Genomic DNA, 27331 nt, shown 5'->3' with positions numbered 1-27331 from the left:
TCTGCACAGCTATGTCTGAGCCAGCCCGAAGTCAGAAGCCTGGAGCTCAACCTGTGTGTTGCATTGGCATGTGGCATGTGGCTGCCATGTGGCAGCAGGAACCCACATACTTGAGCCATCCGTGTAGCTAGGGTGTGCATTTGCAGAAGTGGTGCAGACCCTGGGCGCTGGGCACTTCAGTATGGGCTATAGGCATTTCAAGCTGTGTCTTGACTTTTGCATCAAATGCTCACCCTATTCAGTTTTAAGGGGCAGTACAGAAAGATCTCTTCAACTCTTGGTTCATCTCCTCATCTCCCACCATGGTAGTGTTGTGCAAAACTGCAGTAAACTATCCTAACACCCCAGTAGGGGACCCTTCTTTAGCCTGCGGTGTGGAGGAGGTGTGGTCACCTCAACTAGGCAAGGAGGCTGCGTGGTGTTGTGCCCGGACCTGCCGTGGCAGGGAGCGGCAGTGGCCACTCACTGCTAGCCTGCTGCGACCCACCGCTGCCTCTGTGCTACAGCTCAGTGTAGCTTGTAAAAGCGGCAAGCTGCTGCCGTTGAAACTGCTGGCCACGCAGTTGGGCTGCTGGGGCGTTGTCAGCCACCGTGACAGTGTTACAGCTCTATTCACAGCTTGGTGGTAGGTCTGGTGGTAGCTCAGCAGCATGCTCTGCAGGTCCGGTATCTCTGGTCTCAGCCTGGGTCCTTCCCCAGGAGTTGGAACCTGCAGGAGTCGGACTTCAATGCAAGCACACAAAGGCTGTTTATTCAAGCTCGGCATGTCCGAACTTGGGCTTCCAACCATTACCTGTCACTTTATGCAGCGGTTCTTGGTAGAGAACCCAGAGGTAGAAAATCTCAGGGTTCTTGTATAGTTCAGGGAGATTCCACACATTCAAGATTGGCTAACTGTATCTCAACCAATCAGAATTGCAACTATCAATGCCTCATTTACATAGAATCTTATCTCTAAAGGGGACCTTGCCTTGAAGTGTCCTGTCATCCTGACTCAGCACTTATGCAACTTCAGATAAGAGTGACAGAGTTTCTTAGAGTAAGCAAATGAAGTCACTTAAGCTAATTGGCATTCTGAGGTCTTTCATGGGCAGCAGGTCCTGCGTTTCCTTCCCTCCTCCTCCCTTGGGGCCTCCAGGCACTGGCAGCCTTGCTGATGGTGCCATTGACACATCCAGTGCTCCCACCACAGCCCACCCTGCGGTTCCCAGAGAACTCCAGATCCCAGCATTATCTCCTTTCCCATGAACATTTGCAGGATGCATTGTCCCAACCCTCCCCCTGCAGGGGACCCCGCCGCCTTAGGTAGACTTCGGAATAGTTGTAAATGCTGTTTTAGAAGTGTATATGGTAATATAATGATAGCTACACAAGTACACATTTGTCTAGAGCACAGGAATGTACCACATCAAGAATAAATCCTAATATAAATTCTAGTCCCTGGGCAGCACTGGTATGTCAGATTAAGCTCATGATATGTAACAAATATTCCATTCTGTTGCATAACTGAATAGTAGGAGAGTCTTCCTATGTCTGACTGGAGAAAATGGGGGTATTTGCATTGGTTTGGAGATAGATCTGACTTAGCAATTGCAATTACCAGTGTGTGCATTGGCTGATTTGGGTGACAAAATGAGCCAGACTCCGAACTGGCAGGCGCATACAGGAGTCAGGTCTGGGATCACCTCAGATGCGATTTCTTTGAGGATCCCTTCAACTGAGTTGCAGAAGACAGAACTCCAATCATGGGGAGAGTGGCAGGTCCTGTGATCTGACAGTGGAGTGCATGTGTTTGAAGGCAGTCTCCTCAGTCACTGCAGATGCTGCAACGGACAGCATACCCAGATGATACCCAGATGCACATGGAGAATTTGACAGTTCACTGGGGCCTGTGGAAGACATCTGGAAGGAGGACGGAACAAATTGGTCAACTACCCCAGCAAAACTAACAGCAAATTTCTGGGTGAATGGAGACTCGGGTGGATTGTGTGAGCCAATGGACCTGGGAAGGATTTGCTCATCCTTGGATTTACGGGATTGACGACATCCCAGAACTATCAAAACCACTTAAACAGAACCTCAGAACATACTCTATATCAGGGACCCTGGGATGACACTGAGTTGCAGTTCCCCAGCCTGAGTACTGAAATGGTTGGGAGGCTGGGTGTGTCTTATCCCCTGGTCTCCCTTCTTCCCCCAGATACAGAAACAATATAAGGAAGGTGTGGAAACAGTGGTCTCACCTGCTTTCCCATAGTCCTCCACCATTCCCACATGAATCAATTTTGTAAACATCATCAAAAATAAAACTAAACAAGCAAGACAATAAAAAAAAAAAGAAAATGGGGTGATTTGATCAATCTCTGTAACTTTGCTCAGATTTGCTAAGAGTCTAACACTGCTCTAAAAGCAGAAACAATTAAGGTCATGTCCTTATTATCTCATTTAACTCATTTCACTTGGGACCCTGCCTGACCTAAAGGCAGATATACAGAGAGAAAGAGATACAGAGAGAAAGATCTTCCATCTGCTGATTCACTTTTTCTTTTTTAAGATTTACTTTTATTTCTATTGCAAAGCCAGATACACAGAGAGGAGGAGAAACAGAGAGGAAGATCTTCCATCCAATGATTCACTCCCCAAGTGGCCACAATGGCCGAAACTGAGCCGATGTGAAGCCAGGAGCCTTTTCCAGGTCTCCCACACAGGTGCAGGGTCCCAAAGCCTTGGGCTGTCCTCGACTGCTTTCCCAGACCACAGGTGGGAGCTCGATGGAAAGCAGGAACATTGGGATTAGAACTGGCACCCATATGGGATCCTGGCGTAAGCAAAGCGAGGACTTTAGCTGCTCTGCTACCGTGCCAGGCTCTGATTCATACTTCAAGTAGCTATAACCACCAGAACTGAGCCCAGCCGAAGCCAGGAGCTAGGAGTTTCTTCCAGGTTTCCCACGTGGAGGCAAAGTCCCAAGGCTTTGGGACTATAACAGGGTGAAAAATCATAGAGTGATTATATCCCATGGTCACCAGTCAAGTCAGATTGACCCTCCTCCCCTAGGGAGAAACTAGGTGCTGGCAACAGAGCCCCATAAAAGGAAGAATCAGTTCCGGGGAACTGAGCCCCATGAAAAACAGAACCAATTTTCAAGAAGTTAAACTGTAACTGTAACTATAGAATTGCTTATCTTGGCTCTAACCTGACTGTTGTGGCTTCTGTACCCTTGGTTGCTTACCTGTCAGCATGAAGGCCACCAAGATGTATTTTTTTTTCCCTTTGAAAGCTCAGTGCAAACACAGCTCAGGGTTAGTTCCCTCAGATCTATTCTGAGTAGGGGCAGTCACCAGCTGGCTAATAAGGACTCCCCAAATTCTAAGTTGTCTTCAGTGGTCTTTTATATGGTGCACTCCATAACAAGACATTCTCTACTGCTTTCTCAGGGCACAAGAAGAGAGCTGGATGGGAACTGGAGCAGCCAAGACACAAACCAGAACCTGTATGGCATCCTGGCATGTGCAAGGCAAGGGTCTGGCCACTGAGCCATCACACTGGGTCCAAACTCATTTAGCTTTTTAAATATTCTTTTTTTTTTTTTTTTGGAAAATCAGATATATACAGTAGAGACAGGGAGGAAGATCGCCCATCCATTGATTCACTTCTCAGGCAGCTGCAATGGCTGGAGATGAGTCTATCTGAAGCCAGGAGCCAAGAGCCTCTTTCAGGTCTCTCACGTGAGTATGGGCTGTCCTTGACTGGGAGGTGGATGGGAAGCAGGGCCACCAGGACACAAACCAAAGCAGCCGTATGGGATCCTGGTGAGAGCAAGGTAAGGACTTTAGCTGCTAGGCTACCATGCCAGGCCCTAACTTTAATGATCTCTCTAAAGGTCTTCCAAATTTATTCATGTAGGAGTTATAGCTTCAAAGCATGATTTGAAGGGTGGTGTGATACAAAATTCAGCCCATAGCAATATCCTATCATCACACGTCTCTAGAATCTGTTTTCAAGAACTTTTAAAAGAACAGGGAATGTTGGGAAGACTTTGGGAATAAAGTTATGTTGGGTTCTCCAGAGAACTGACAGACATGGCACATTAATGGAGTTGTGCAATGCAGGCCTCATGCACCTGGGCATGCTGTTCAATGCACAGGCTGCAGCAATTGAGGAGGCCCAGCTCCGACATGTGCATGTGATCCAAGAGCAGACCCCAGATCCTCAGATCGTCCCTGTGGATGGAGGTTTGAGTCTGGTAGTCCAGCCGTGGAGTCCCTCAAGCAAGCTCACATGGGGTGACCCCAGATCTGACTGTTGTATGTGTAAGCTAGCTTAGGATCTTGTTTAGTCATCACCCGCACCAGCCTATGCACACTTGGGTGATTGTAGTTACCTGGTCAGTTCCATGACCCATGTAAACTGACTGGTGCTGTGGCCAAGCCCAATCGAGCCTGCCACAGACGTGGCCCTTACACACAGCAGTGGGAACTGTAGCTACTTGAGGAAACCTCCACTAACCCCCAGCAGGCCCACACCCATCCCAGTTTCCGCATACACCAGGAGGTATAGCAGATAAGTTCAGTTCATGCTGCACGCCATCGGGCTTTTATATATACTTATATGTGTTGCAGCTTAGCTCAGCCCATCTCATCCCATGACCCAGTCCACATGCCTGCGAACAAGTGCTGCCACCTTGTCCAGCCTGGCCCACCCCCAACCCTGGTTGTCATGCGCACAAGCGGGAGCTACAGCTCAGCAGAAGAGTGTCCACAGTTTCCCTGCTTAGGCCCACTCCCAGTTCTGATCTTGTACTTTCCAGGAAATATTGCAGTCCAGTCTGGCATTACTTGCTCCTCTCCCGGCACTTGTCAGCAGATACCGCAGCAAAGCCCAGCCAGTCAGTGTTTACCCTACCTTTTGCACGTGCCACCAGATGTTGTGGCCTGGTCTAACCCCACACCCAGCTCACATGCAGGTTGATGGTTGTTGTAGCCCTGCCCAACCTGGTGCACCTCCAGTCCTAGTTCTCATGCTCACCAGTGGGAGCAATGGAACAGTAGGGGAGCCTCAGTAACTCCCTCCCCCAACCAGGTTTGCTCCCAGTGTGGGGTTTTGTTTGTGCTGGTGGGTGCTACAACTCAGTCTGGCATGGCCTGGCTCACCTCAGCATTCACTAACAGATGCTACAACTTGGCTCCACTTGGTCTGTCCCAGTCCCAGCTCTTCTGTGGGGGTGTTATGGCCTATCTCAACCCAGTCAACCCCAGTCCTAGCCCTAATACGAACTGGTGGGTATTGCACCCCAACTCAGCTTGGCCTACACCCTGTCAAAACTCTTGCACCTTCCAGGGAATGTTGCAGACTGGCCCAGCCTGGTCTACCAAAGACATGACCCACAGGTCTGCTGCCCACAGGTACTGTAGCCCGGGTCGGCTGGGACTGTCCCCAGCCTCGGTTCTCCTGCTCACTAGCTGAGGCTGTCTCTTAACAGGATGGTTCCTCAAGCTGCCTATTAGACCAACTACCAATTGCAGATCTTTCACGCACCAGCAGATGTTTGACAGCCTGACTTGGCCCACCTCTAGTGGGCCATTCCCTGGCAGGTACTGTGGCATTGCCAGACTAGTCCATACCTGCTCTAGCTCTCTCCAGTGGTTGCTACTGCCCATTTGTTCCTGACATACCCCCAGATCTGGCTATCTTGTGGATTAGTGGGTGCTGCGATCTAGACCAACCTGACCTACACTCACTCTGGGTGGGTGCCAATGGGTGCTGAAGCCTAGCACAGTCTGGCATACCCCCAGTCCTAGCTCACACATGCTGTAGGATGCTGCAGTCATTTTTTTGCCCAGTTTCCTGGTCCCATTCCTGGTTCTTGAGCTCACCAATGGGAAACCACAGCTCAGCTGGTGTGTCCCCTTAGTTCCTCTACCATGTCCACTCCTAGCCACAGATCTTGTACATACTGGTGATTGCTCTAACACAGCCTCGCAAGGATGATATAGCTTGGCCTGGCCCGGCCTGTCCCTAATTTCAACTCATACTGGTGGACGTTACAGCCTAGTCCTTCCCAATCTGTCCCCATCCCTGGATTTTATGCAAACTGGTAGGTGTGCTAGCCTAGCCAGGCATGGCCCACACCCCATCCTGGCTCCTGTGTGTGCCAGTGTGCTATGATTTGGCCAGGTCTTGCCCATTCTGCTCCCCCAAGCCAGCTCACACATACTGGCCAATAAGTGGAGCTGCCTTGCTTAGGCTGACCAACACACAGCCCTGACTGGATGTGCTCACCAGTGGGAGCTATAGCCTAATAGAGCAGTTCTCCAGGTTCCCTCATCAGGCCCACTCCCAGTCCCAGATCTCATGTATGCCAGTGGTACCAGGCCCCTACCTGACATAGTATGCACCCGCCTCCCCCTGAGTCTTGGCCTTTGTGTGTGCTGGTAAATGTCACAGCCCAGCCCAGTCCACACCTAATTAGTGGGTGCACCTGTAGGCTCTGCAGCTTGGAGCCTGATCCTAACCCATTGCTACAGCCATGCAGGTACCATGATATCAGATAGCTCAACCAACACAAATGTGACTTAAGTAAACATCTACCTACATAAATTCACAATAGCATTGTGTTAGCAGAAGACAGGCTAAAAAAAAAAATGAATAAAGGAAGCCTCTTAAACTACTTCTTATCTACCCACAGATATCTCAAGATTCTGCTCCGATGTTTGCTCAATCTTGTATGAAGTGAATCAACAGATGTAGTTCTGAGTAAGTGGTGAACCTGGTTTCCTTAACATTGCTTAACTTGCCCCCAGCTATAGGCAATTGCCTAGGTTGTCTTGTACATAGGTAAGTGTTACACTGCTAGGAGAAAATCAGCCAATAGCTGGTGGACATTCTGGGCCTGGTTAATGCCAAACTTGTGTTAACTATACCTGTATGCCAGCAGAGTTGCTTATCCTTTTTAAAAGGTATGTGGGGAAGGTGGGGAACTCTGGGCAGGGACATGCCCAGGTCAGGGAGCTGTAGATTGCCCAGTGAAGGGGTCTGGGGACATATTGGAGTGGTAGGAGCTGAAGGCATGTTTGACAGGAAAGGAATGAATTCTGGGGTCTTCCACAGACTGTGCCACTGCACTGGTAGGCAGGTGAGGGAGCTGAGATAGAGTGGGTTAGAGGGGAGAAACTAGAGGGCATGTCTGGGTCATACCACAGCACCCACCCATGTTGGAGACCTGAGTTTGGCTAAATATCATTGCCTTCTGCCTACCAGTACATGCTAAAGCTGAGGCTGGGAGCATGACTGACTGGGCTAGGCCACAGTACTCACCCATGATTGTTGGAGCAGAATGTGGACCATATCAGGCTGGCCTGCAGCACCACCTACCAGAACATGAGAGCTGTATCTGGGGACATATTCTGTAAGGGACCTGTGGGTTCACCCCTGTGGGACTGAAGCACCTGCTGGTTTATGTGGAGAGCTAGGTAATGGGCTAAGCCAGGTTGGACCACGGAACTCATCTGACAGGAACCCATCTTACATTATCCAGCTCCCTGCTTGTGGCCTGGGAAAGCAGAGGAGGATGTCCCAAAGCCTTGGAACCCTGCACCATGTGTGTGGGGAGCGGGGTGCTAAAGCTGCTCCTGGGATTGGTAGGGGCCGTTACAAGATGGCAGCTGGCCCAGGGCCAGGAGGCAGAGTTGGTCTCGCCAGCAGGTAAACAGGAAGTCACAGGGATAGGCTAATGCCCTCGCTGTGATTACTGGCCTATCACGTAGCGCCAAGTGGACCCACGGGGAGAAGTGATTGATGGAGAATGATATAAAAGTAGCCAGTATAAGCTTGGCGGGGATGACAGATGAGGGACAGACGGACGGCAGACGGACAGATGGATGGCAGACGGACGACAGATGGAGGACGAAGGACAGACCAACAGATGGACGGATGGTGGATGGAGAAAGATGGGACAAGGGAGAAGGATGGGCGGGAAGAAGGGTGGCGGAGATAGGGCTGGAAAAGAGGGATACAGACAGAAGCGGTAAAAGCAGTACGGAGAGACGGGGACAAGAACGGAGAAATGCAGCAGAAAGTACGGGAAGAAGAATGGGAAGAAGGGTGGCGGAAAGAGGGCTGGAGAAGCAGCAGTGGAAAGCTTACACCAATGGGGACGGAGCAGTGGAGATAAGGATTTAAACGCAGCCACTTTTGGCAGTGAAAGGTCCGGTTGTGGTTCCGGCTTTTCCCAGACCCTCAAGACTGTTCCTCGTCGTTTTAGTGTTGCCTCTGCTGGGCAGCGGTGACAAATGTGGAAGACCCAGAGGAAGCTCCTGGCTCCTGGCTTCAGATCTGCTTAGCTTGGGCTGTTGCAGCAATTTGGGGAGTGTACCAGTGGATAGAAGATCTTTCTCTTTGTCTTTCCTTCTCTCTGTAAAATCTGCCTTTTCAATAAAAAATGAATAGCAATTTAAAAAATTGCCCTGTAGACCAGGGTCATCCTCAGGATTTCTTTTTGTTTGTTTTCTGGCCCAGGGGTACTTTGGTAAAATGCGATAATCTTCCTCGTGTAATGTAATTTAGTTCTGTACCTGCCCTTCCCAGCTCTCCCTTCTCAACTCGCATATGTTGTAGGAATCAGCATGCAGCCCATGTTGCCTCCCTACCCAGCTTTGTTCATCCCACGGAAGGGTTTTTCTCCCAGGGGAGCTCTTTTGAGCTCCTCTGAGCCTCCTCTGAGCCTCCCTCCTGGGAGTCTTGCTTGTCCTCCTACTCAGTTGAGAATACAGACATCCCTGATTTATGATGCTTTGATCCAACGATGGCACACAAGCAAACTCCTGGGTTTATCTGGGTGAACCCCACATTAAATCAGGACCGCCTGCACTTAGTTCCAGTACTTCAAAAGGCATTTACAAGGAAATTGTAAAGCCAGAGACCTCTCCTGCTGTCACATGTCAATTGACAGGAAACAGTGTGGAAACAGTGTGTTCCCTGCTCCTTAACCATGTCTGCCTCTTGTAATTTATTGTCAGTGCTTGCTAATGATGAAAATCTCATATTCCTCTCTGTTTTTGGAATAAGAAAATTAAGCGAAAATGAGAAACCACGTACCAGCTTGTGTCAGTAGCAAGGAACAGCATATACAGGCATTCAGTGCAGTTCTGTGATGGGACTGGAATCAGCTTGGCACTCTGCAAATCATAATTATGCCTGGGCAGGGATTACAGAGTGAACCCCTCTGATAGCATAGCCCACTTCTGGTTGCTGCAAGCACCTCTGTCACAGGTGTGTGGGTGGAGGAGTGTACATTATGGGACTTTATGGGGTCTCAGGAATAGGTCTCGGTCCAGTTTCCCGTGGTGGTCTCTGGGGCAGGTCTTGGTTTGGGGTCTCTGTGAGAGTTCTGTGTCAGAGGGTCCTGTGAAGATCTCTGTCATAGGTTTGAGGGCGTCTCTGTACAAGTTTCTCAGGGTGTCTTTAAGAGTTCTCTGTCAGAGGGTCCTGTCACAGGTCTCTGAGGAGGTCTCTGTGTAGGTTTCCCTGAGTCTCTGAAAGAGTTCTCTGTCAGAGGAGTTCCATGTGCAACTTTCTCAGGGTCTCTGTGGAGGGTTTGTATCTCTGTGGGGATCACAGAGGGTTCTGTGGCGCGTTCTGTGGAGACATCTGTTCTCTGACCTCTGTCTCTTGGTATTTGTCTTTAGGTCCATGTGAGGGTCTCTGTCAGAAGTCCCTTTTGGGTTTCTTGGAGGTCTCTATGGGGAGCTCAGGGAACTCCTTGGGGGTTCCCCATGCCTGCCCTTGCTGCATTTTACAGGACAGGACAGATGTAGCATAGGGTAAGGGAACGTGCTGCTTCCTGCTCCGTGAAGGTCCCTCGTTGTCACTATGTTTGCCTGAATGAGTCCTGGGATCCTCACTCAGATCCATTACACCCCAGATCCTCAGGATTCCAACACCACGCACCTTATTCCTGGAGGACAGGCTGGCTCTGCCTCACATCTCAGTGCCTTCCTGGTCCAAGCTCTGTGCTTTCTGCTGAACCCAGCCTGGAGGCTGCCTCTCAGTCATGCGGCCCAGGTAGGACCTGGTGCAGGAGAGTCCTATGGGTCTGTACCCAGTCCCTGTCTCTCAGCGGTCAGTGTACCCACAGCTCTGGGGACCTTTGCACTCTCACCTCTGCCCCAAGAGAAGTCCTTGTGCTGCAGGTGTGTATTAGCTGTCCCCAGAATATCAATCCCATAAGAATTCCCTAATCCTGGTTTTCCCTCTATTGTCAATTCATCTTTCTAAGGAATTCAGCAGGAGATTTTGAGCAAACTTATGAAATAGGCTGTTAGGAAATCCACCTTCCCTATGTGAAGGCTTTATGTCTTCTTGATTCTGACCCTTGATGTTAACCTAAAGGGGCTTCTCAAAGCCTGTGCCACATCTGTACGTGTGTTAGATGAACACATGTGTGTGTGAGATGAACACACACACCTACTTCTGGGAGGCAGAGCCAAGTGGCCCCGGATGGGGCTCTGGAGTTCAGCTACTTTGCCCTGAGATCTGGCCCCTCCAGGTCTGACACTGGCTCTGGGTGACAAAGGACTCCTGTGCATGGTGCCCTCATGTCTCTGCCTCCTTCCTTGGCTGTTATTGTCTCCATTCCTCTCCCACATCCCACCCTCAGCTGACCTTGAGATAATTACTACACAGGGAATCATGCCTAGAGGTGATGGCAGGTGGCTATGGGTTGGGACAACCTGGTTTGAGCAGCTGTCCCATGGCCTGACCACACAGAGAAGCTGTAGGTTCTGTTCTTGTCACTGCTGTAGCAAGTTGTGGAGGGTGGGGCAAAGGCTGGGTTGGGTGACCTGCCATGCCATCCAGGCTGAGCCCAGAGAGGCTGGAAAGACCCACATTTCTCATCATCTTTACCAGAACTAGAAGGGGCCCCCAAATCAATCATTGTCTATCCCCTAGCAAGAGATATCTGCCACCTCTGAACTCAAGCTCAATACATGACAACCCCCAAGTTACCCATGCCTACTCCATGATATAAGAAGCCTTTTAACCCCATGATGGCTCTGAAAACACCCTTTACAGGTGCACAAGGTTCAAGGCTGGGAAAGGCAGGAGAAAGAAGAGATGAGTAATTCTCTGGGTCAGAGTCCTAAGGTTGCTCCTCTTGGTAGGAGTTGCAGGCCTTCCTTTGTTTGGTGCATAATGATTGGACTGTGAAAACTGAAGGGACAGCGTGGGAAGATGGAGGCTGGTGTGAGAATGAATCTGTACTGCTACCATAAGCCCCTCTCTACGCCCTGTCCCTTCTAGAGGCTGCACTCGGGGAATAGCAGTTGACCACTTCCCTGTGACCCCCCCAAGCCCAGCCCAGCACAGACAGAAGCCACACCTGTGATGAGAAAACATGTGTATTGAGAAAGAGCACACGTCTTTGTAGCAAGGAGCCTTGTCATGTGAAGAATGTGCTGACACGAGACTGAGTGGGTTTCCTCTGCAGAAATGGACTCTTCTCTGGGGAAAAGCTTTTCCCACTGGGAAAGACATAGGAAGGATGATGTGTCTGAGCAGAGGAGACACCTTTCTGAACAGGATAGTTCCTTGGGCACTGGATGGGCCAGCCTGAGGCAACTGTCTCTTTTGGCTGGTGTTGGATTGGACTTGAGTGGTACACAAATTCCCTGGGCTGGGAGACCCAATTGTTACCTCTATCTCTGCTCCACTTGTTCTTGAGAGAATAGCCTATACCCTGGGGGTTGGCTTGGTGACCAAAGGCTATGCCTGTCCCTGTTTTCCTTTGTTCTGGGTAGGAGGGACTCCTATGGTGACAGAAATGCTCATGAGGTAGAGCCTTGTGTTCCCTTTTATACCAGATTATCTCTGAGCTACCACGTCCATAATATGGGAGCCCCAGCTGGTCTGCCATGATCTTTCCCACAACTGTTATGAGTGTCCGGGCCTCAGTGTCTCTCTTCTCCCTGAACATCTTGCTCATGTGGGATCCCTCATTCCAGGGGGTGGCTGACACGGGCCTACCTTCTGGCAGGGAGTCCTTCCTCCCTGTGCCTTTCTTGATGGGGTAAGGACCCTGCACAAAGGTCCTTATGTTTCTTCTGTTGTGGCCTTCTGGGGATGTCTGTCCTTTGTTTGATGGGATTGGTGAGGACTTGTTCTCCGGGGTGTCTCTTGTGGTCCTTTCCCAGGCAGGGTGAATCATCTTATGGGCAGAGGAGGCCACTTGTCCTTTAGGTCTTTCTTCTTGATCCACTAATTTGGGCCTCCTACACTCCTCTCTCTTGTCAGAAGGACTGATTTTGTTCTCACCCTTTTTAGCCTCTCCCTTGATTTGGGAGATTCTGGGCTGCTGCTCCTGTCTCTGCTTGCTCTTTTCATTAGATACAGGAACCTGAAGCCCCTGGGAAGCTGAAATGTTGCTACTGGACAGGCTCTTGGAAGTGGCCCTGGAGGCCAGAGAAGGCACAACATGTGTGGTGGGGAGCAGCTCAGGGATGCAGTGTCGAGACTTGACAACACTCCCCTGGCCTTGAGGCTGCTTCTCAGCATCTAGCTGCATTTTAACCTCCACTTCATTTACTGTCTGTGTTTCCAGGCCTTTTTGCCCTGCATGGTGGCCAATGGAATTTCTCATGGGTTGGGGGCATTTACCTGCCCCCTGAGATTTAAAACTGAGACTCACATCAATGACTTGGGAGAATGTCTTCACACTGGCTCCCATGGTCACTTCCCAAGCCGATTGCTTCTGGTCCTCTGATGCCTCCCTGGTTTCTTTAGTCCTTGTAGACTGGACTCCTTTGTTGACTTGTATTTTGCAGGGATCTGGTAAGGTTGGGACCCTGCTCTCATGCTGGGGCTCCTTCCTAGCCATTGCTGAACTTGACCTTCCCTCTGAATCACCTTTCTCAGTTACTTGAGCAGTCTTTCTCTCTTGGAATCTGCCAAGCTGGTCAGAAGTGTGAGGTTTTGTAAGTAGCTTGGCCTCCTGCCTTGTCCTAGAAATCTCTGAGAAAACACTACTGCCCCTAGATGGAGTGGCACCCAGAGTCCTCTGGATGTCTTTGTACACAGGTGAGGGAGCAAACAAAGGCTTCTCCAGGAGAGGAACCATCTTCTCTCCTGCACCTTTTTGAGGGTCTCCCAGGGACCTAGCTATGTTGGTTGTCACGTTGGCCACTGACTTATTGGCAAGCAAGGAGGGGAAGGTACACTGCGGATGGTGTAAAGTTTGAGCTGCAGCTGAGTTGATACGAAGGCCCTGGCTGTAGTCAAGGTCCCACCCATGCTTCTCCCTACACTTTTTAATATGTGCTTCCAGCATGCGTCGAGTAAGGGAATCAAGAAAGTAAAGCTCCTGGGAAGTGTTCACGCCAGGATGCTGATGTTTCAAGGATAACAGCTTTCTGGATTTTGAGTGGGTGTCAGACTTGGGAAATGCATGGCTTACTGTGATCCAGGACTGACTCACTCTCACAGGAATCCTGTTCTCCTTGATTTGCCACAATTTCTTGACCAAATGGGCTTTCAGGATTTGTTTCATCTGTTTCTGGTCTGGGCTCTTAGGTTTGTAGTCTTCATAGTCCCTCCTCCTGGGTCTGGTCAAGTCACTTTCTGACCCCATAATATCTTCCGGAATGCTCACATGGGAGGATAAATGGTCTTGCTCGTGTCTGTCTTGCTCTAGATCCTTTCTTGGTTTACCTAGATGGGATCTCTTTGCATTCTTCCTAAAGTGTCTTCCTGGGAGCACAAATCTCATCTGGAAATCCTTGTCTCTTTCATCTGCAGTATCAAAGGGCTGGGAGGATTTTGAGGACTCAAGTATATTTTTTGCATTGCACTGGCAGATTCGGGAAGCCCAGCTGTCCTGGGGAAGGTTGGGGCTGGGTTGGCCAGCAACATCCTGGTTTTTTTGAAGAGAACTACGGGCAGCCCACAGCCGGTGAAGAGGCATCTGCAGAGGCCAATCCATTTCTTCGTTGTAAGTTGGGATGATAGAGCGAGCCTTATCCTGAGATGTGGGACAGGTCATTCTACAGGTCCTACCCTTGACTAAAGAGGAACTTTGTTGGTTTGGGAAAGAGCAAGGGGGCTGGGGCTGGGTATGGATCTGACCTAGATTAAAAGGAGAGTTTGTAGTCAAAGATTGGGATTGTGTCGATTGGTAGGGGGGCAAAGGCTGGGCTTGGGAGACCTGTGGAGCATCTGCAGACTGAGTCTGAGTAGTAACATTGGTATTGAACCTAACTGTGGGAGTTCGTGAAACAGGTTTTTTGTTAGAGACCCAGGCTGCAGCCACTAGTGACTCGCTGTGCAGGGAGGGGAGGCCCCAAAAGAGCTGGCTGTATTTCTGTTCTAGGTCATCCCCAAAGACCTCTGAATAAGAGAGATGCTGAGGATCTGGCAGCTGTTTTGGTTTGTTTTCCAGGTTCCAGAAGGGTTGTGGCATGGTGGCGGCCTGCTTGTTACTCAGGGACCTCAACAAAGTTCCCAAAGACTTCAGGATGTAGCTTGGGCGCCTTTGGTTCAGGAGTGACCCAGTCTTTTCTTCTGCTTTCAGCATCAGTTCTACTCTCTTGGAGATGGACATTTCTAGCAGCTCCTGCACAGCAGGGCTGATGAAAGAGGGGCCACCAGCCTCTACCTGCCTGTGTGTGGCATCTCCCCAGAGAGAGGCCTCTGGTGGGTGGTAGGAAAGATGCTCTTGCTGGCACCTGCCATGTGGTGAGGTGAGGAGCAACAAGGCCTTGGCAGTTGGCCACCACCAGAAGAAGAGTGAAATAGAGCTGCTTAAGCGGTCAAAGCCTGGGATGGCCGTGCCAAGAGATGCCAAGTAGGAGTTCCGTGGAGGAGAGTTCTCTGAGACAGGCCCTGTGGGGATTCTCTTCATGTCAGACTGGACTTCCTGAGGTTCTTCTGGCAGGAAGGGGGCCAGGGGAGGAGGAGGCTGGGATGGAGGAGCCAGGGAAGCCAATGTGGACAAGGTGTCAGGAGAAACATCTTCCTCAGTCTCCTGGTGAGGTTGCTTGTTTCCAGCAGGTGCTGGATTGCATTCATCTCCCGGGAGATGCCAGTGTGAAAGGTGAGAAATGCTGTCATCGTGGAGCTTCCCCACATAGCTGTGAGAGACAAGAGGCACAGGCTGCAGCCAGCAGCAGACAAGGCCATAAAATCTTATCAGCTAGGGAAGGGTGGGCAGTTGTGGCCCCTGGGCAATCATGGGCACCCATGAGTTTTTCTCTTCTGCTCTCCTATGTTTTGATTCACAGAGCTCTCCACCCTTACTCTAGGGCTTACTCGTATATGGTCCCCATCCTGTGTTTCTCCCCTCCTAGGGCAGGCAATCCCTGGATGGACTTGGGTGGAATGTCATAGGTTCTAGTAGGATGAAGGAGATTGACTAAGGTGTGATTCCTCACCTTTTCAGAAGGGAAATGATACTTTGAGCCTCCTTCAGGTTCTCCAGGCAATTTCTGTAGACTAGAAATCAGGAGGCTGGGTTATGATCGAGAAGAGAGGTATCTGCCTTCCTTCCAGAAGGCTGAGTCAAATGTTCTTTAGAGGAGCCCTGAGAGATTAGACTTGGAGCCCAAGCACCAGTGTCCAAACCAAATGACCTGACAGTGCCAGGAAGGCACATGGACAGTATTCAAGCGTTACAAAGTGCTTCCACACCCATCACCCCTGCCATTGTACTGTGGAGCAAAGAGAAGGGACTCACTTCAAAGAGAAACTGGCCTTATGGGAGTGAAGCCCTTTTGTCAATGGCTGGACTCTAGATACAGGCAATGTGAGTCCACTGCAGCCTGTAGTGGGCTGGGCAAATGCCAATTCCCTGGTTGGTTCTGACTTCCTTAGGAGCAGGAACTGAGGAGTCCTGTCTACTGTTCTGATTTTCTTCCCATGGAACTTACCCTTGCGCTTCTTCTTTTTTTTTTTTTTTTTTTATTGTTAATTATTTTGCATTATGTGACAGTTTCATAGGCTCTGGGAATCCCCCCCCTCCCTCCCCCTCCCCTCCCCCTGGTGGATTCCTCCACCTTGATGCAGTATTACAGTTCAAATTCAATCAAGATTCTTTCATTGCAAACATATACCAAGCATAGAGTCCAGCTACTTATTGTCCAGATGGGTTGAACAGTTTCTTGGGGAGACCTTTTCTGGTCTGAAGTTTGAGCTGGCAGAATATCATCACAGTCAATTAAGAGTCCCAATATAACATCAACAGCAATTTGCAATGTTATGGAATTGACATGGTTTTGAGTAACCAGTGTATTAAAAAGAAAAAAAAAAAAAAGGAAGGAAAACAAGTCCTAGCCACCACCTATGATTAGCTCATTGACATTTCAATTTTAGTTCATATACAGGACCGGCTGCTCTATACCTTAAAATGGCCATAAGGCACCATTCAGCTGTTTCGTGTCCATTTCATCTTAGTATTTAGCCAGTTGTTGTGTTGAAGTAAAATTTTGCTGATCTTGGCAGATTTTAGGATAATCCAGACTGGCTTGTAACTCTAACAAGATATATGTCAACATTTTAGGTGCAGAACATTTTTTTTTGGGGGGGGGGGGTGTGCAGGAAAATCCTCAACACCATGGTGAGGAGTAACTAATCTTTGTGACCCACCCAGCGAGGCATGAGCCAATCCATGCCAGCTCTTTCCTGTCAGATTTCAAGTTCTACTTTCTGTTGTTTATTTATTTTCGTTTTTTTTTTTTTTTTTTTAAATATGGAACGCTTCACGAATTTGCGTGTCATCCTTGCGCAGGGGCCATGCTAATCTTCTCTGTATCGTTCCAATTTTAGTATATGTGCTGCCGAAGCGAGCACACCCTTGCGCTTCTGCCACAGACCCTCAAAATGAGGCTCTGGTCCCACATGGGACTACAGTGACTGTACCACCTATGAGGGTTCCTGGTGGACAGGCAGAGCCTTACCTTTCAGAGTTTTGCTCTTTGTCTTGCTCCTCGTCCTCCTCCTCATCTGCACTTGACCCTGAAAGACAAGAAGAAAGAGGAGGGGGGACCCACTCTGTCTCCTCTTTCCAGACACTCTGCAGACAGATAGTGTTAATGAATAACGTGACTTCCTCTGTTTAGCTAAGGATTCTCTGTGTTCTTTACTTGGCCTGCACTGGTTCTAAAGCATGCTTATTTGAAAGGCAGAATTCAAAGACAGAGGCAACCAGGCAGAGTGCCCTTCTGATGGTTCACCTTCCCAAGGGCCTGGAATTGTCCACATCTGGACAAAGCTAGGAACTGGGCACTAAATCCAAATCTATTCCCTGGGGGTAAGAACATAGCATATTATGCCAAACCTGCTGCCTTCATTAATAGGAATCTATAATTAAGAGTAGATCCAGGACTCAAATCTAGATACTCTGACATGGGGTGTAGGCATCCCAACTGGCCACTAAACCATATACCCCATCAGTTATTCATTTTTAGAGTAAGTAAAATATTTTGATCTTTGTAAAGCACACAGAGGGATGAATGTTCCACGTGGGAGCCACCATGAATCCCTTCATTCACTGTTCCTGCGCTGAGGAAATAGACTAAATTCTACAGTGCATCTGAGCTGCCAGGGAGCTTCTTGCTGCCTGAGGTGAGGGGCGACTCCAGGCTCTGAGTGCAGAGCTTTAGCTCTCAGCACAACTCTTGAGGTCGGCTCAGCCTGGGCTGAAAAGCTGAGGAAAAGCAGGCTCTTGAAGCACTAGCCCCAAGGAGGCCATGGATGAGCCAGGATTTAGAACCTGCTGCTTTCCCTAGGAAATCTCAATTTTGTGAGTCGTGGGGACATCAGTTCCTGAGGTCCATCAAGGTCTGGTTGTGTCCTCATACTCTCCAGCACCTGCTCCCACCCTTAGCTCAATATTATCAATGGATCAACTAGTTTAGTCCTCTGCCTTCTAGTACTTGCATTCCATATGGGTGTCAGTTTGTGCCCACTTTTGCTTCTGATTCAGATACCTGCTTATGGCCTGAGAAAAGTAGTAGCAGATGGCCCAAGGCCTTGGGACCCTGCACCTATGTGGGGAATCCAGAGGAGGCTCCTGGCTCTTGGCTTAGGATCAGCTCAGCTCTGGCTGTTGCAGCAATTTGGGGGAGTGAACCACAGGATGGAAAATCTGTGTCTCTCTGTCTCCCCTTTCTCTATAAATCTGTCTTTTCAATAAAAATAAGCAAATATTTTTTTAAAAAAAATTTTAAAAAGAAATCCTGTTTCCTCCCTAGCTCCTGGCATGAAGGAAGTTGTTCTTTCATAAGATTTCCCATCTCAGAAGTCCCTCTGGCTGATGATAAACATAAAAATAAGAGTGGAAGAAAGGGAAAAGCTTGGTCTGACTAGGGCTCCATACCTTCCTGGTGACCCTCCTTGTTTTACAAGGTGGTGAGGATGGAGTTCTCGGGATGAGTAGCAGCAGGAGGAGCCCCAGTCCACATAGGAGGACGAGGATGATACCTGTTCCCCAGGAGGTGCGGCTGGGGCTCTGCCATAACACAGGTAGGCTTTTCTGAGGAAGGAGTTGATTTTCCATCTTCTGAATCATTCGTTCAAGAAGCCCTGGGCATTCCCTTCAGAAGGAAGTAGGCCCAGCCCGCATCACAGAGCTGTAGCCTCCCCATCACAAAGGGCCCCTGTGGCCAAGGCAGAGACAAGGAGAGAAAGAGATTGGCCACAGCCCCTCCCCCAACTCCCACCCACTGAATCCCTCCACCTTCATGAGCCTTCTAGATTCCACCTGCTCAGTCTGTTAGAGATAAACCATAGTAGATTTTCCTATTCTTTTCCCTACGGAGTCCTCCTTCTTTTATCATCAAACATTTTCACTTGAACACACCAGTTTCATATTCTTTGAATTTTCGTAGCTTTACAGACTTTTTTGTTGTTGTTGTCCTCTGTCCTTTAAATCTCTTCATTTTTATTTCTATCAAAAGTAGCTTATATTTTACTCCATTTTAAATTATTTAGTTATTATTTACGTTAACTACTGTTAAATTCACTCATAACAACCAGGCACAAAATGGAAACTAGTCATTTGGACTTAAAATTCCCCAAAGTTAAGTAGATGGTGAAAACAAAAAATTAAAAATGAAAGTAGCCAAGAGTCCAGTACTGGTTTGGATTTGGGAGAGGCCCTCACTGTGTTTCATTACCTGGAGTCGAGCCCACTTGGCACTAGAGCCCATGCTCACTGTGCCCTTAGGTACTCAGCCTCCTCCACAGTCTGCTCAATGCAAGCCTCCAGTGTAGCTAGCTAAGGAGGACTGGATTTCTCTACAACTTCAGCTGACTTCTGGAATTCACAAGTAGGTATCATTTATCTGTCTGAACAGACATTTTAGTTTGTCACAAGCTTAGCATTCTGCTTTTGTTTATATAAAAAGAAAAATGTATCTGGTCTGGTTACGAATTCCTCACTGTCCATCTTTCATGCCTTAGCTATGGAAGAGGGGTGTTGACTCTATTCTGACTAGTCCTAGCTGACTACTCCCAGCTGATGTAGAGGCCATTTAAGAGGTACCTGTGTTTGCGAGGACTCCAGCTGAGTTTCTAATGCTTTGCAATATGTTTACATAGGATGGGAATGCAAGAGAGGTGGTCACAGAAGGTGGCTGGGAACTCGCATTTACTTTTAACATATTGGTTACTCATTACTATGTCAATTAATTCCATAATGATGTAAATTTTTGCTGATGGTATGTTGGAGCTTTCAATTGACTGGGATGATACTCTGCTGGCTCTGTCTTCAGACCAGAGAGGGTATACCTAAGAAGCCGTTGAACTTGACTGGACAATAAGATGCTGGACTCTATGTTTGGTATACGCTTGCAATGGGGGAATCTCAACTGAACTTGAGCTGTGGTTATGCAACAAGGTGGAGGAATCCACCATGGTGGGAGGGTTTGGGGAGGGGTGGGAGAACCCAAGTATCTATATAACTGTGTCACATAATACAATGTAATTAATGAAGTTAAATAATAAATAATTAAAAAAAAAAAGAGATTACTAATCAGTGCAGGGCATAACTCTTCCATTTTCACCACGGGAGTGGGGATGGAGAATACTGGATAAGGACCTCAATCTGTTAGGAATCTAAGAGAAACAAACCAACAAAAGAAGCAATTACTTGATTTTATGCCCATATTATTTAGTAATGGGGTGTCATGTTGCTCTTAAGAAGCACAAGCTTTCTATGTGTCCAAATTCTACCAAGGTAGTATGGAGACCCAGCACCTTTCATCCAGGAGTGACTTCCAGGCCCTCTCCTCGATACTTTTTACTTACAGGATAGATCATGGTCATTGGGATGAACATTGGTAGTTTGTCTTCTTCAAGTGATGAGATCACGGCATAGTAATGAAGTTCCAAAGTTGGTTTCCTTTTGCAACGTCAATGTCCACTTTTTGGTGACTACAGCAATGCATTATTGACTCCATTGCCTGCAGTAGGAGTCAGGAACCCAGCGGCATACTCAACACCTTTATTCCCTATTGTCAGGAACCCATTTTTCTTCCAACTAGAATACTGAAGACAGTCGAAGTCTGCAATGTTTACCTTCTTTGGAATAGCCTGAGAGCTCTTCTCAGAGCAATCAATTTTGCCATTGGGGCTGAAGCCCTGGATGGCAACGCCATCACTTCCAGAACCTGCCATTCTCTGACTACTGCACACCTGGCCCTTCATTGTCTGTTTAATAAAGATTTATTTATTTTTATTACAAAGTCAGATATACAGAGAGGAGAGACAGAGAGGAAGATCTTCCATCCGATGATTCACTCCCCAAGTGAGTGCAACAGTCACTGCTGTGCCGATCCGATGCCGGGAACCTGGAACCTCTTCCGGGTCTCCCACGCGGGTGCAGGGTCCCAAAGCTTTGGGCCGTCCTCAACTGCTTTCCCAGGCCACAAGCAGGGAGCTGGATGGGAAGTGGGGCTGCCAGGATTAGAACCGGCGCCCATATGGGATCCCGGGGCGTTGAAGGTGAGGACTTTAGCCACTAGGCCACGCCGCCGGGCCCTAAAACAACATTCTTAATTCCCCTATCTATGTAGGTATTTCTAACATTTCCCAAGTTTTAAGTATTTAATCAGCAGCATAAACTTTTGTTTTATGATGATTGAACTCAGAGATTCCCAATTATCTTTCAATACTAACCAAATGGGAGAAAATCTTGTTAACTTTCAAAATAGTGTAATTCCCAAGGTATTTTTACTTACTTTGGAGAAGATTGCAATGTTGAAAATGCACTCATGTTAGTTGGTTTTATTAGTAGTAATTGAACACATTAGTTCATGTTGCTGTTATTGGCTGCTTTATTATAAATGATTTAATGATCATTTATACCTCTTCTTCTGGGAAACACACTGTAAGTAACACATGGAGAATGTGTTTATTGCATCAAGAAGTCTTTCTCTTTCCTTCAGGTTATAACTCAGTCTAGAGTCATTGGGCAAACCAATACAGGAGTTAAAGTCCGTACATTATCTCTGAGGTGTTAAATGTACAGAAAAGCAAACATCAACCTGCACAGTGTGTGGTTCAAACACTACAAAAATGGCCGGTATTCTTCGTACACCTTCCTGACTTGGAACCCTCAGAGTTCTGTTCACCACATTTCCCTTCTCACACGTCTTCTTCCTTCTCCATTTCCTGCCCTCTCAGACACGAAAGTGCTGAGCTGGGCAAAAAACTGCTCACAGCACTTTCAAGACTACGCTTAGAACACCACCTCATTTTAAAATTAGGTTTCTAATCTCAAACTCCTCATTTCACACTGCCTGTGCTGCCTCAGGGATGTCACTGTGGACCATGCTGCATGGTGCTTGAACTCCGTGTGTTGTGGGAGGTCATCCATCTTGGTCCTCCTCAGGCTGGTAGGTAAACCTCCCGGGACCTGTTTCTCTTTTGCTGCAGAGAATACCAGATGCTGAAGCAGAGACCATGTGCCCCAGCATCTACCATTTCCTGTAAGTTGTTAGTTTGTTTCCTTTCCTGTTAGCCAACCCTAACAAACTGGAGGGACTGTCAACTAGGGCCTCTGGATAACTTGCCTGGATTCCACTGTAATGGCATTTGATTTTTACTTATTAGAGCACACATAAGAATCGACAGTACTAGATTCAATGAATGTATGCATTCACTTGAAATTGTGCGTTTTGGTCTCTATAGAATACTGAAGGGGAACTTCACCTTGCTACTGTGTCTACACTGTGGGACACAGAGCCACATCGGGCCAGAGCAACATCAGGGGCTTGAGTGGACACCTACTTTTTATGTTTTTCTCATAAACAAAACCTTATTCATATTCAATTTAAAAGGGAGAAAAATATGATTAATAGAGAGAGCAAGGTTAGGGAAAAATCCAAATTGTCTTTCTCTGGGGATCAATATCTCTACATGTATGTATGTATGTATGTATCTATGTATATGGATATAATTATTTGTGTAGACATCACAAATAACACATAATAATTGTGTGTGTAAATACAGCCAAGCTTAAACATACTGCATGGCTTATGAGAAAGGGTTCTAGTCCTCCAGTTGTTTTCTTTTCTGTAAACAGGCCAGATCTTTTGAGTTAATAATCCTTTGAGCCGATAAACTTTCAAAATGCTATGGATACACTTCAATAGTGGAATGATGGACTTGGATTGTGAAGGAATACACTATTGTAATGATATGGGAGAAACAGGGCGGGGAAAGGAATTTTGAGAGGGAAAAAGGGAAATCCTGAGCCTAAGGAATTGTGTTATGGAATATTAACATGTTAATTAACATAATATATTAATATTCAACATTAATATTAAATTAATATAATTTTAAAATGCTATGGAAAGCAGTACATCCCTGGGATACAAGGGAGGTAAAAGGTGAATTTAATGAGCTTAGAGTTATCAAACTTGCCCATTCCCCTGAAAGTAGGAGCCCTTGACTGGCTCCTGGAAGGAAACCTTTAAGTCCCTGGAGTATTGTGCTTAATAACAGCCTGCTGATATGGGATCTGACTAAATCCTCACATTGAATCTGCCAGGAGCCCATATGTGCTCCAGTTTGTAACCCGGCTGCTCCACTTCTCATCTGGCTTCCTGCTTGTGGCCTGGGTAAGCAGTGAAGGATGATGGCCCAAGACCTTAGCACCCTGCACCCATGTGGGAGACCCAGAAGCAGCTGCTGGCTCCTAGTTTAGGATTGACTCAGGTCTGACCATTGCGGCCATTTGGGGAGGGAAATAGTGGCCGGAAGATCTTCTGCCCCTCTCTCTTTAAATCCGCTCCTTTTTTTTTCTTTCTTTGAGAGAGAGAGAGGGAAAGTGAGCGAGAGACACAGATACACACACTCGTGAGGCTTGGGCCAGGCCAGCTAGATCACCTAGGATGTGCATTGTGGAGAACAGCTGGGTTCTGACTGCCTGGGGGCCTGGACAGTGTTTATCAGTTTGGTCTCAGGGAGGAGACTCTGGATTCTGAGCAGTTAAGGTCAGTCCCATACAGCCCTCCCACACTACCCCACGCCCATGTGGGACTGACCCAATAACAACTCAGGACGCTGAGACCTGGGCTGGCTGTGGAGGATTAGCATTTCTTACCTGGATTCTTGGTGTCCCAAAAGGTTAAAGGTTGAAGGCTATGGACATCAGATTTGGGGAATTTTACATATAGTAAGATATTTGGAGATGGGATCCAAATAAAATAGGGCAAGTACTTATGTTTTGTATGCACCTTATACACATAGCCTGAAAATCATCTCCCTGTTATCTGTGATTTGACTGCCACCTGTTACATGAGAGTGTGTAATTGTAAATCTTCATCAGTGGGGTCATGTTGAAACTGAAAGCGTTTTGTGCTTTGGAGAATTTTTGTATAATTTAGGCCAGATGTATCCATAGTTTATGTGTAAAATGTGTTAATTCTCCTTTTGTAATGCAGACTAGTTCAGGTTCCAGCTCTGTTCTAGGACCCCCTTACTGACCCCCACCCCTCAGTGTGTTCACACACACACAGACACACACAAACACACACACACAATGCTGCTGGTACCCAGTGTGTGTGTCTGTCTCTCTCGCTCACTTTCCCTCATTTTTTCATCCTAATCCAGGGATTTTCTCCCAGTGTCCCCCACCCCTCAGCGTGCACACACACACACGCAGTGAATGTTGTTGGTGCCCAGCTTTGTTCATCCCACACCAGGTTTTTTCTCCCAGCACTGCTCCTCTGAGCCTCCTACCTTGGCGTGGAGTCTTCCTTGTCCTCCTACTCAGTTGAGAATACAAACATCCTGATTTACAATTCTTTGATCTAACAATGGCACACAAGCAAACTCATGCAACAGTCCTGCCTGTCACTTCCAGTGCAATATCCAAAACATGACATGAGGCATTTAGCTCTTTATCATAATCTAGAAATTTGTCATTTTGTCCATTGTTAGGGTGATGTAAGTGTTCAGGTGATATTGAAGATAAGCTATAGTGTAGGTAAATTAGTTGTATTAAGTCCATTTTCATTGTAGGATATGAAGACACTTCAGAGAGTTCATGGAAAAAATGGAATTAAGTTGGCTTCTGAACAAATTTGAAAATCTGGAAATCGTTTCTTTTCTCTTACAATGTACATTTTCATCCACTTTGTGAAATACCCTTTATATATCTGTCTTTAAAAATATTTTGTACCAAAATAAACTTACCTTTCAGTTCTTTCCACGAACTTTCAAAAAATAAGTATCCTTATATTTTCAACTTTGTGTAGGTTTATTGAGATGTGACCCATGGAAAGCAATGAGTGTCTGCACTTAGTTCCAAAGTTAGAAGGAAATCATTGGTGATAATTTTGTAGAGGCAGAGACCTCTCCCTCTACTCAAATCACAGGAACTTTCACAGTGTGTCTCTGGCTCCTTGAGCATCTATGTCTGCTTTATTTTATAGGCAGACATGTTATTAACCAAATTCACATTTTTTTATTTGAAAAAAAAAATTGAACCTAAATGAGAAAATACTTCCCGTTTACCAAAGTGGGTCACTAACAAGGAATCACTGTGGTGTGATTAAAGCCTGGTCCTCTGGAAACTGTCAAAACCAGATGGAATTACAGTGTGAATGCCTATGATAAATATCTCACTCCTACTCCCTGTCTCAGGTCTCTGTGGAAGTATTTGTGGAAGACTTAGTAGAGGTACCTGAATTCTATAGAAACCAGTGTGAAGGTTTATGTCACAGGTACCTGTGGAGATGTCTTCCAGGGCTCTCTGTGGGGGGTGTCCACGAAGGATTCTCCATGTGTGTCCTTGTTGCATGTCATGGAGGGCAGGGCAGATACAGCAGAAAGCATGGGGACTTGCAGGACCTGAAGGTCACTGATATTACCCAACCAAGCTCCAGGATACTCATCCAGCTCTACCACATCCCAGAACCTGCCTCTCAGGGTCCTGAGCGGCTGCTACTGGGGTCCCTAACTCCATGTACCCAACTGTCAATAGACAGGAGACTGGCCTAATGGCCAGCTTCTCCCATGGCCTGGTTCTGTTCTGCATGCTGAGTCCAGCCTGGAGTCGGACACTCAGTCGTGAGGCCCAGACAGGACATGGTGGGTCTGTGCTTACTCCCCTTTCTCAGGGGTCACTGTGTCCTACAGCCCTGGATGCTTGTATGTTTCCACTTCTGCCCTATTACAGGGTGAGTAAATACCCCAATTGAGTGGTGTTGTGTGTGAATAAAAAGGTCCCTAGTACATGAGTCACATCAGAGTTCTGTAGTCCTGGTTTTCAACTCATCCTTCTAAGAAATTCAGCAGGAGATTTTGAGCAAACTTATGAAATAGGCTGTTAGGAAATCTACCTTCCCTATGTGAAGGCTTTATGTCTTCTTGATTCTGACCCTGGTGTTAACCTAAAGGGGCTTCTCAAAGCCTGTGCCACATCTGTACGTGTGTTAGATGAATACATGTGTGTGTTAGATGAACACACACACCTACTTCTGGGAGGCAGAGCCAAGTGGCCCCGGATGGGGCTCTGGAGTTCAGCTACTTTGCCCTGAGATCTGGCCCCTCCAGGTCTGACACTGGCTCTGGGTGACAAAGGACTCCTGTGCATGGTGCCCTCATGTCTCTGCCTCCTTCCTTGGCTGTTATTGTCTCCATTCCTCTCCCACATCCCACCCTCAGCTGACCTTGAGATAATTACTACACAGGGAGTCATGCCTAGAGGTGATGGCAGGTGGCTATGGGTTGGGACAACCTGGTTTGAGCAGCTGTCCCATGGCCTGACCACACAGAGAAGCTGTAGGTTCTGTTCTTGTCACTGCTGTAGCAAGTTGTGGAGGGTGGGGCAAAGGCTGGGTTGGGTGACCTGCCATGCCATCCAGGCTGAGCCCAGAGGGGCTGGAAAGACCCACATTTCTCATCATCTTTACCAGAACTAGAAGGGGCCCCCAAATCAATCATTGTCTATCCCCTAGCAAGAGATATCTGCCACCTCTGAACTCAAGCTCAATACATGACATTCCCTACACCACCCCCAAGTTACCCATGCCATCTCTGTGATGTGTGACACTTCCTGACTCCATGATTTTTTTTAAACTTTATTTTCTTTTGAATATTGTTTACATAATTAAAAGAGATACACACCCATGTTAGAGTGTGCCTGTAATTAGGGTGAGTAGGGTCAGGTATGGAGGAAGGCGGGTGGGGCTCCTGTGTCCACAGGGGAGGAGGTATCCGGGACTGCTGACTGCATCAGCACTCACGGATGGGGGATGGTCCTTTGATACCTTAGAAACCCCAATATGGGAAAGAGTGTTCCGAGCAGGTTGCTTGAATGCTCTGAGAAGTTATTGTTTTGTTGCTCCAGGGTTGAGAACATCTTTCCAAGATTATTGATTGACAGTGTCCAACTTAGCGTATCCATACGCTAGTTTGACCAGGAAAATTGTCCAACTGTTCTGCCTTCCATCCTTTGATGAGACAGTTTATGTATCTGTTGGCCTGGATGAGCTGCCAGTCACGTTGCCTGTGAGCATCTTCGTCCACTGAACCGACATCAGAAACTGAGGAGGCCCAATCCCAATATATTTACTCCAAGATCAAACCACACATTTTCTGTGGTGGCTGTAATTTTTGGGGGTGGCTGTAATTTTCCTGAGGGACTGGGGTCTAAGTCCAGCAATCTAGTTGGGGAGTCTCCCAAGAAACCTCGCATGGGGTGACCTCAGTCTTGGCTTGTTTAAGCCAGCCATAGCAGGGTCATGTTCAGTCTGTCTCCTGCACCAGCCAATGTGTATATAGGTAGATGCAACTGCTTGGTTAATTCAGCCCCAGACTCATATCTCCTGCA

General features: G+C 47.6%; 1 protein-coding gene and 1 non-coding gene across 2 annotated transcripts; both read right to left on the bottom strand.

Moving 5' to 3' along the window:
• Positions 1 to 394: 394 nt before the first annotated feature.
• On the bottom strand, positions 395 to 18591 carry LOC131481843 (spermatogenesis-associated protein 31E1-like). The gene is made up of 5 exons (XM_058672265.1): positions 18365 to 18591; positions 16944 to 17001; positions 15423 to 15483; positions 13129 to 15122; positions 395 to 723 (listed from the first exon to the last, which is right to left on the bottom strand). The coding sequence occupies exons 1-5, from the start codon at positions 18554 to 18556 to the stop codon at positions 395 to 397; spliced, it is 2634 nt and encodes an 877-aa protein (XP_058528248.1). The 5' UTR covers positions 18557 to 18591.
• On the bottom strand, positions 16730 to 16836 carry LOC131481989 (U6 spliceosomal RNA). Its single transcript, XR_009246691.1, has one exon. It is a non-coding gene; the product is annotated as a U6 spliceosomal RNA (small nuclear RNA).
• Positions 18592 to 27331: the final 8740 nt, after the last annotated feature.

This window comes from Ochotona princeps, chromosome 14, assembly GCF_030435755.1.
Source record: "Ochotona princeps isolate mOchPri1 chromosome 14, mOchPri1.hap1, whole genome shotgun sequence".
Lineage (NCBI taxonomy): Eukaryota > Metazoa > Chordata > Mammalia > Lagomorpha > Ochotonidae > Ochotona > Ochotona princeps.
The sequence above is the reverse complement of the archived record's forward strand: the minus strand, read 5'-3'. Positions and strand labels throughout refer to the sequence as shown.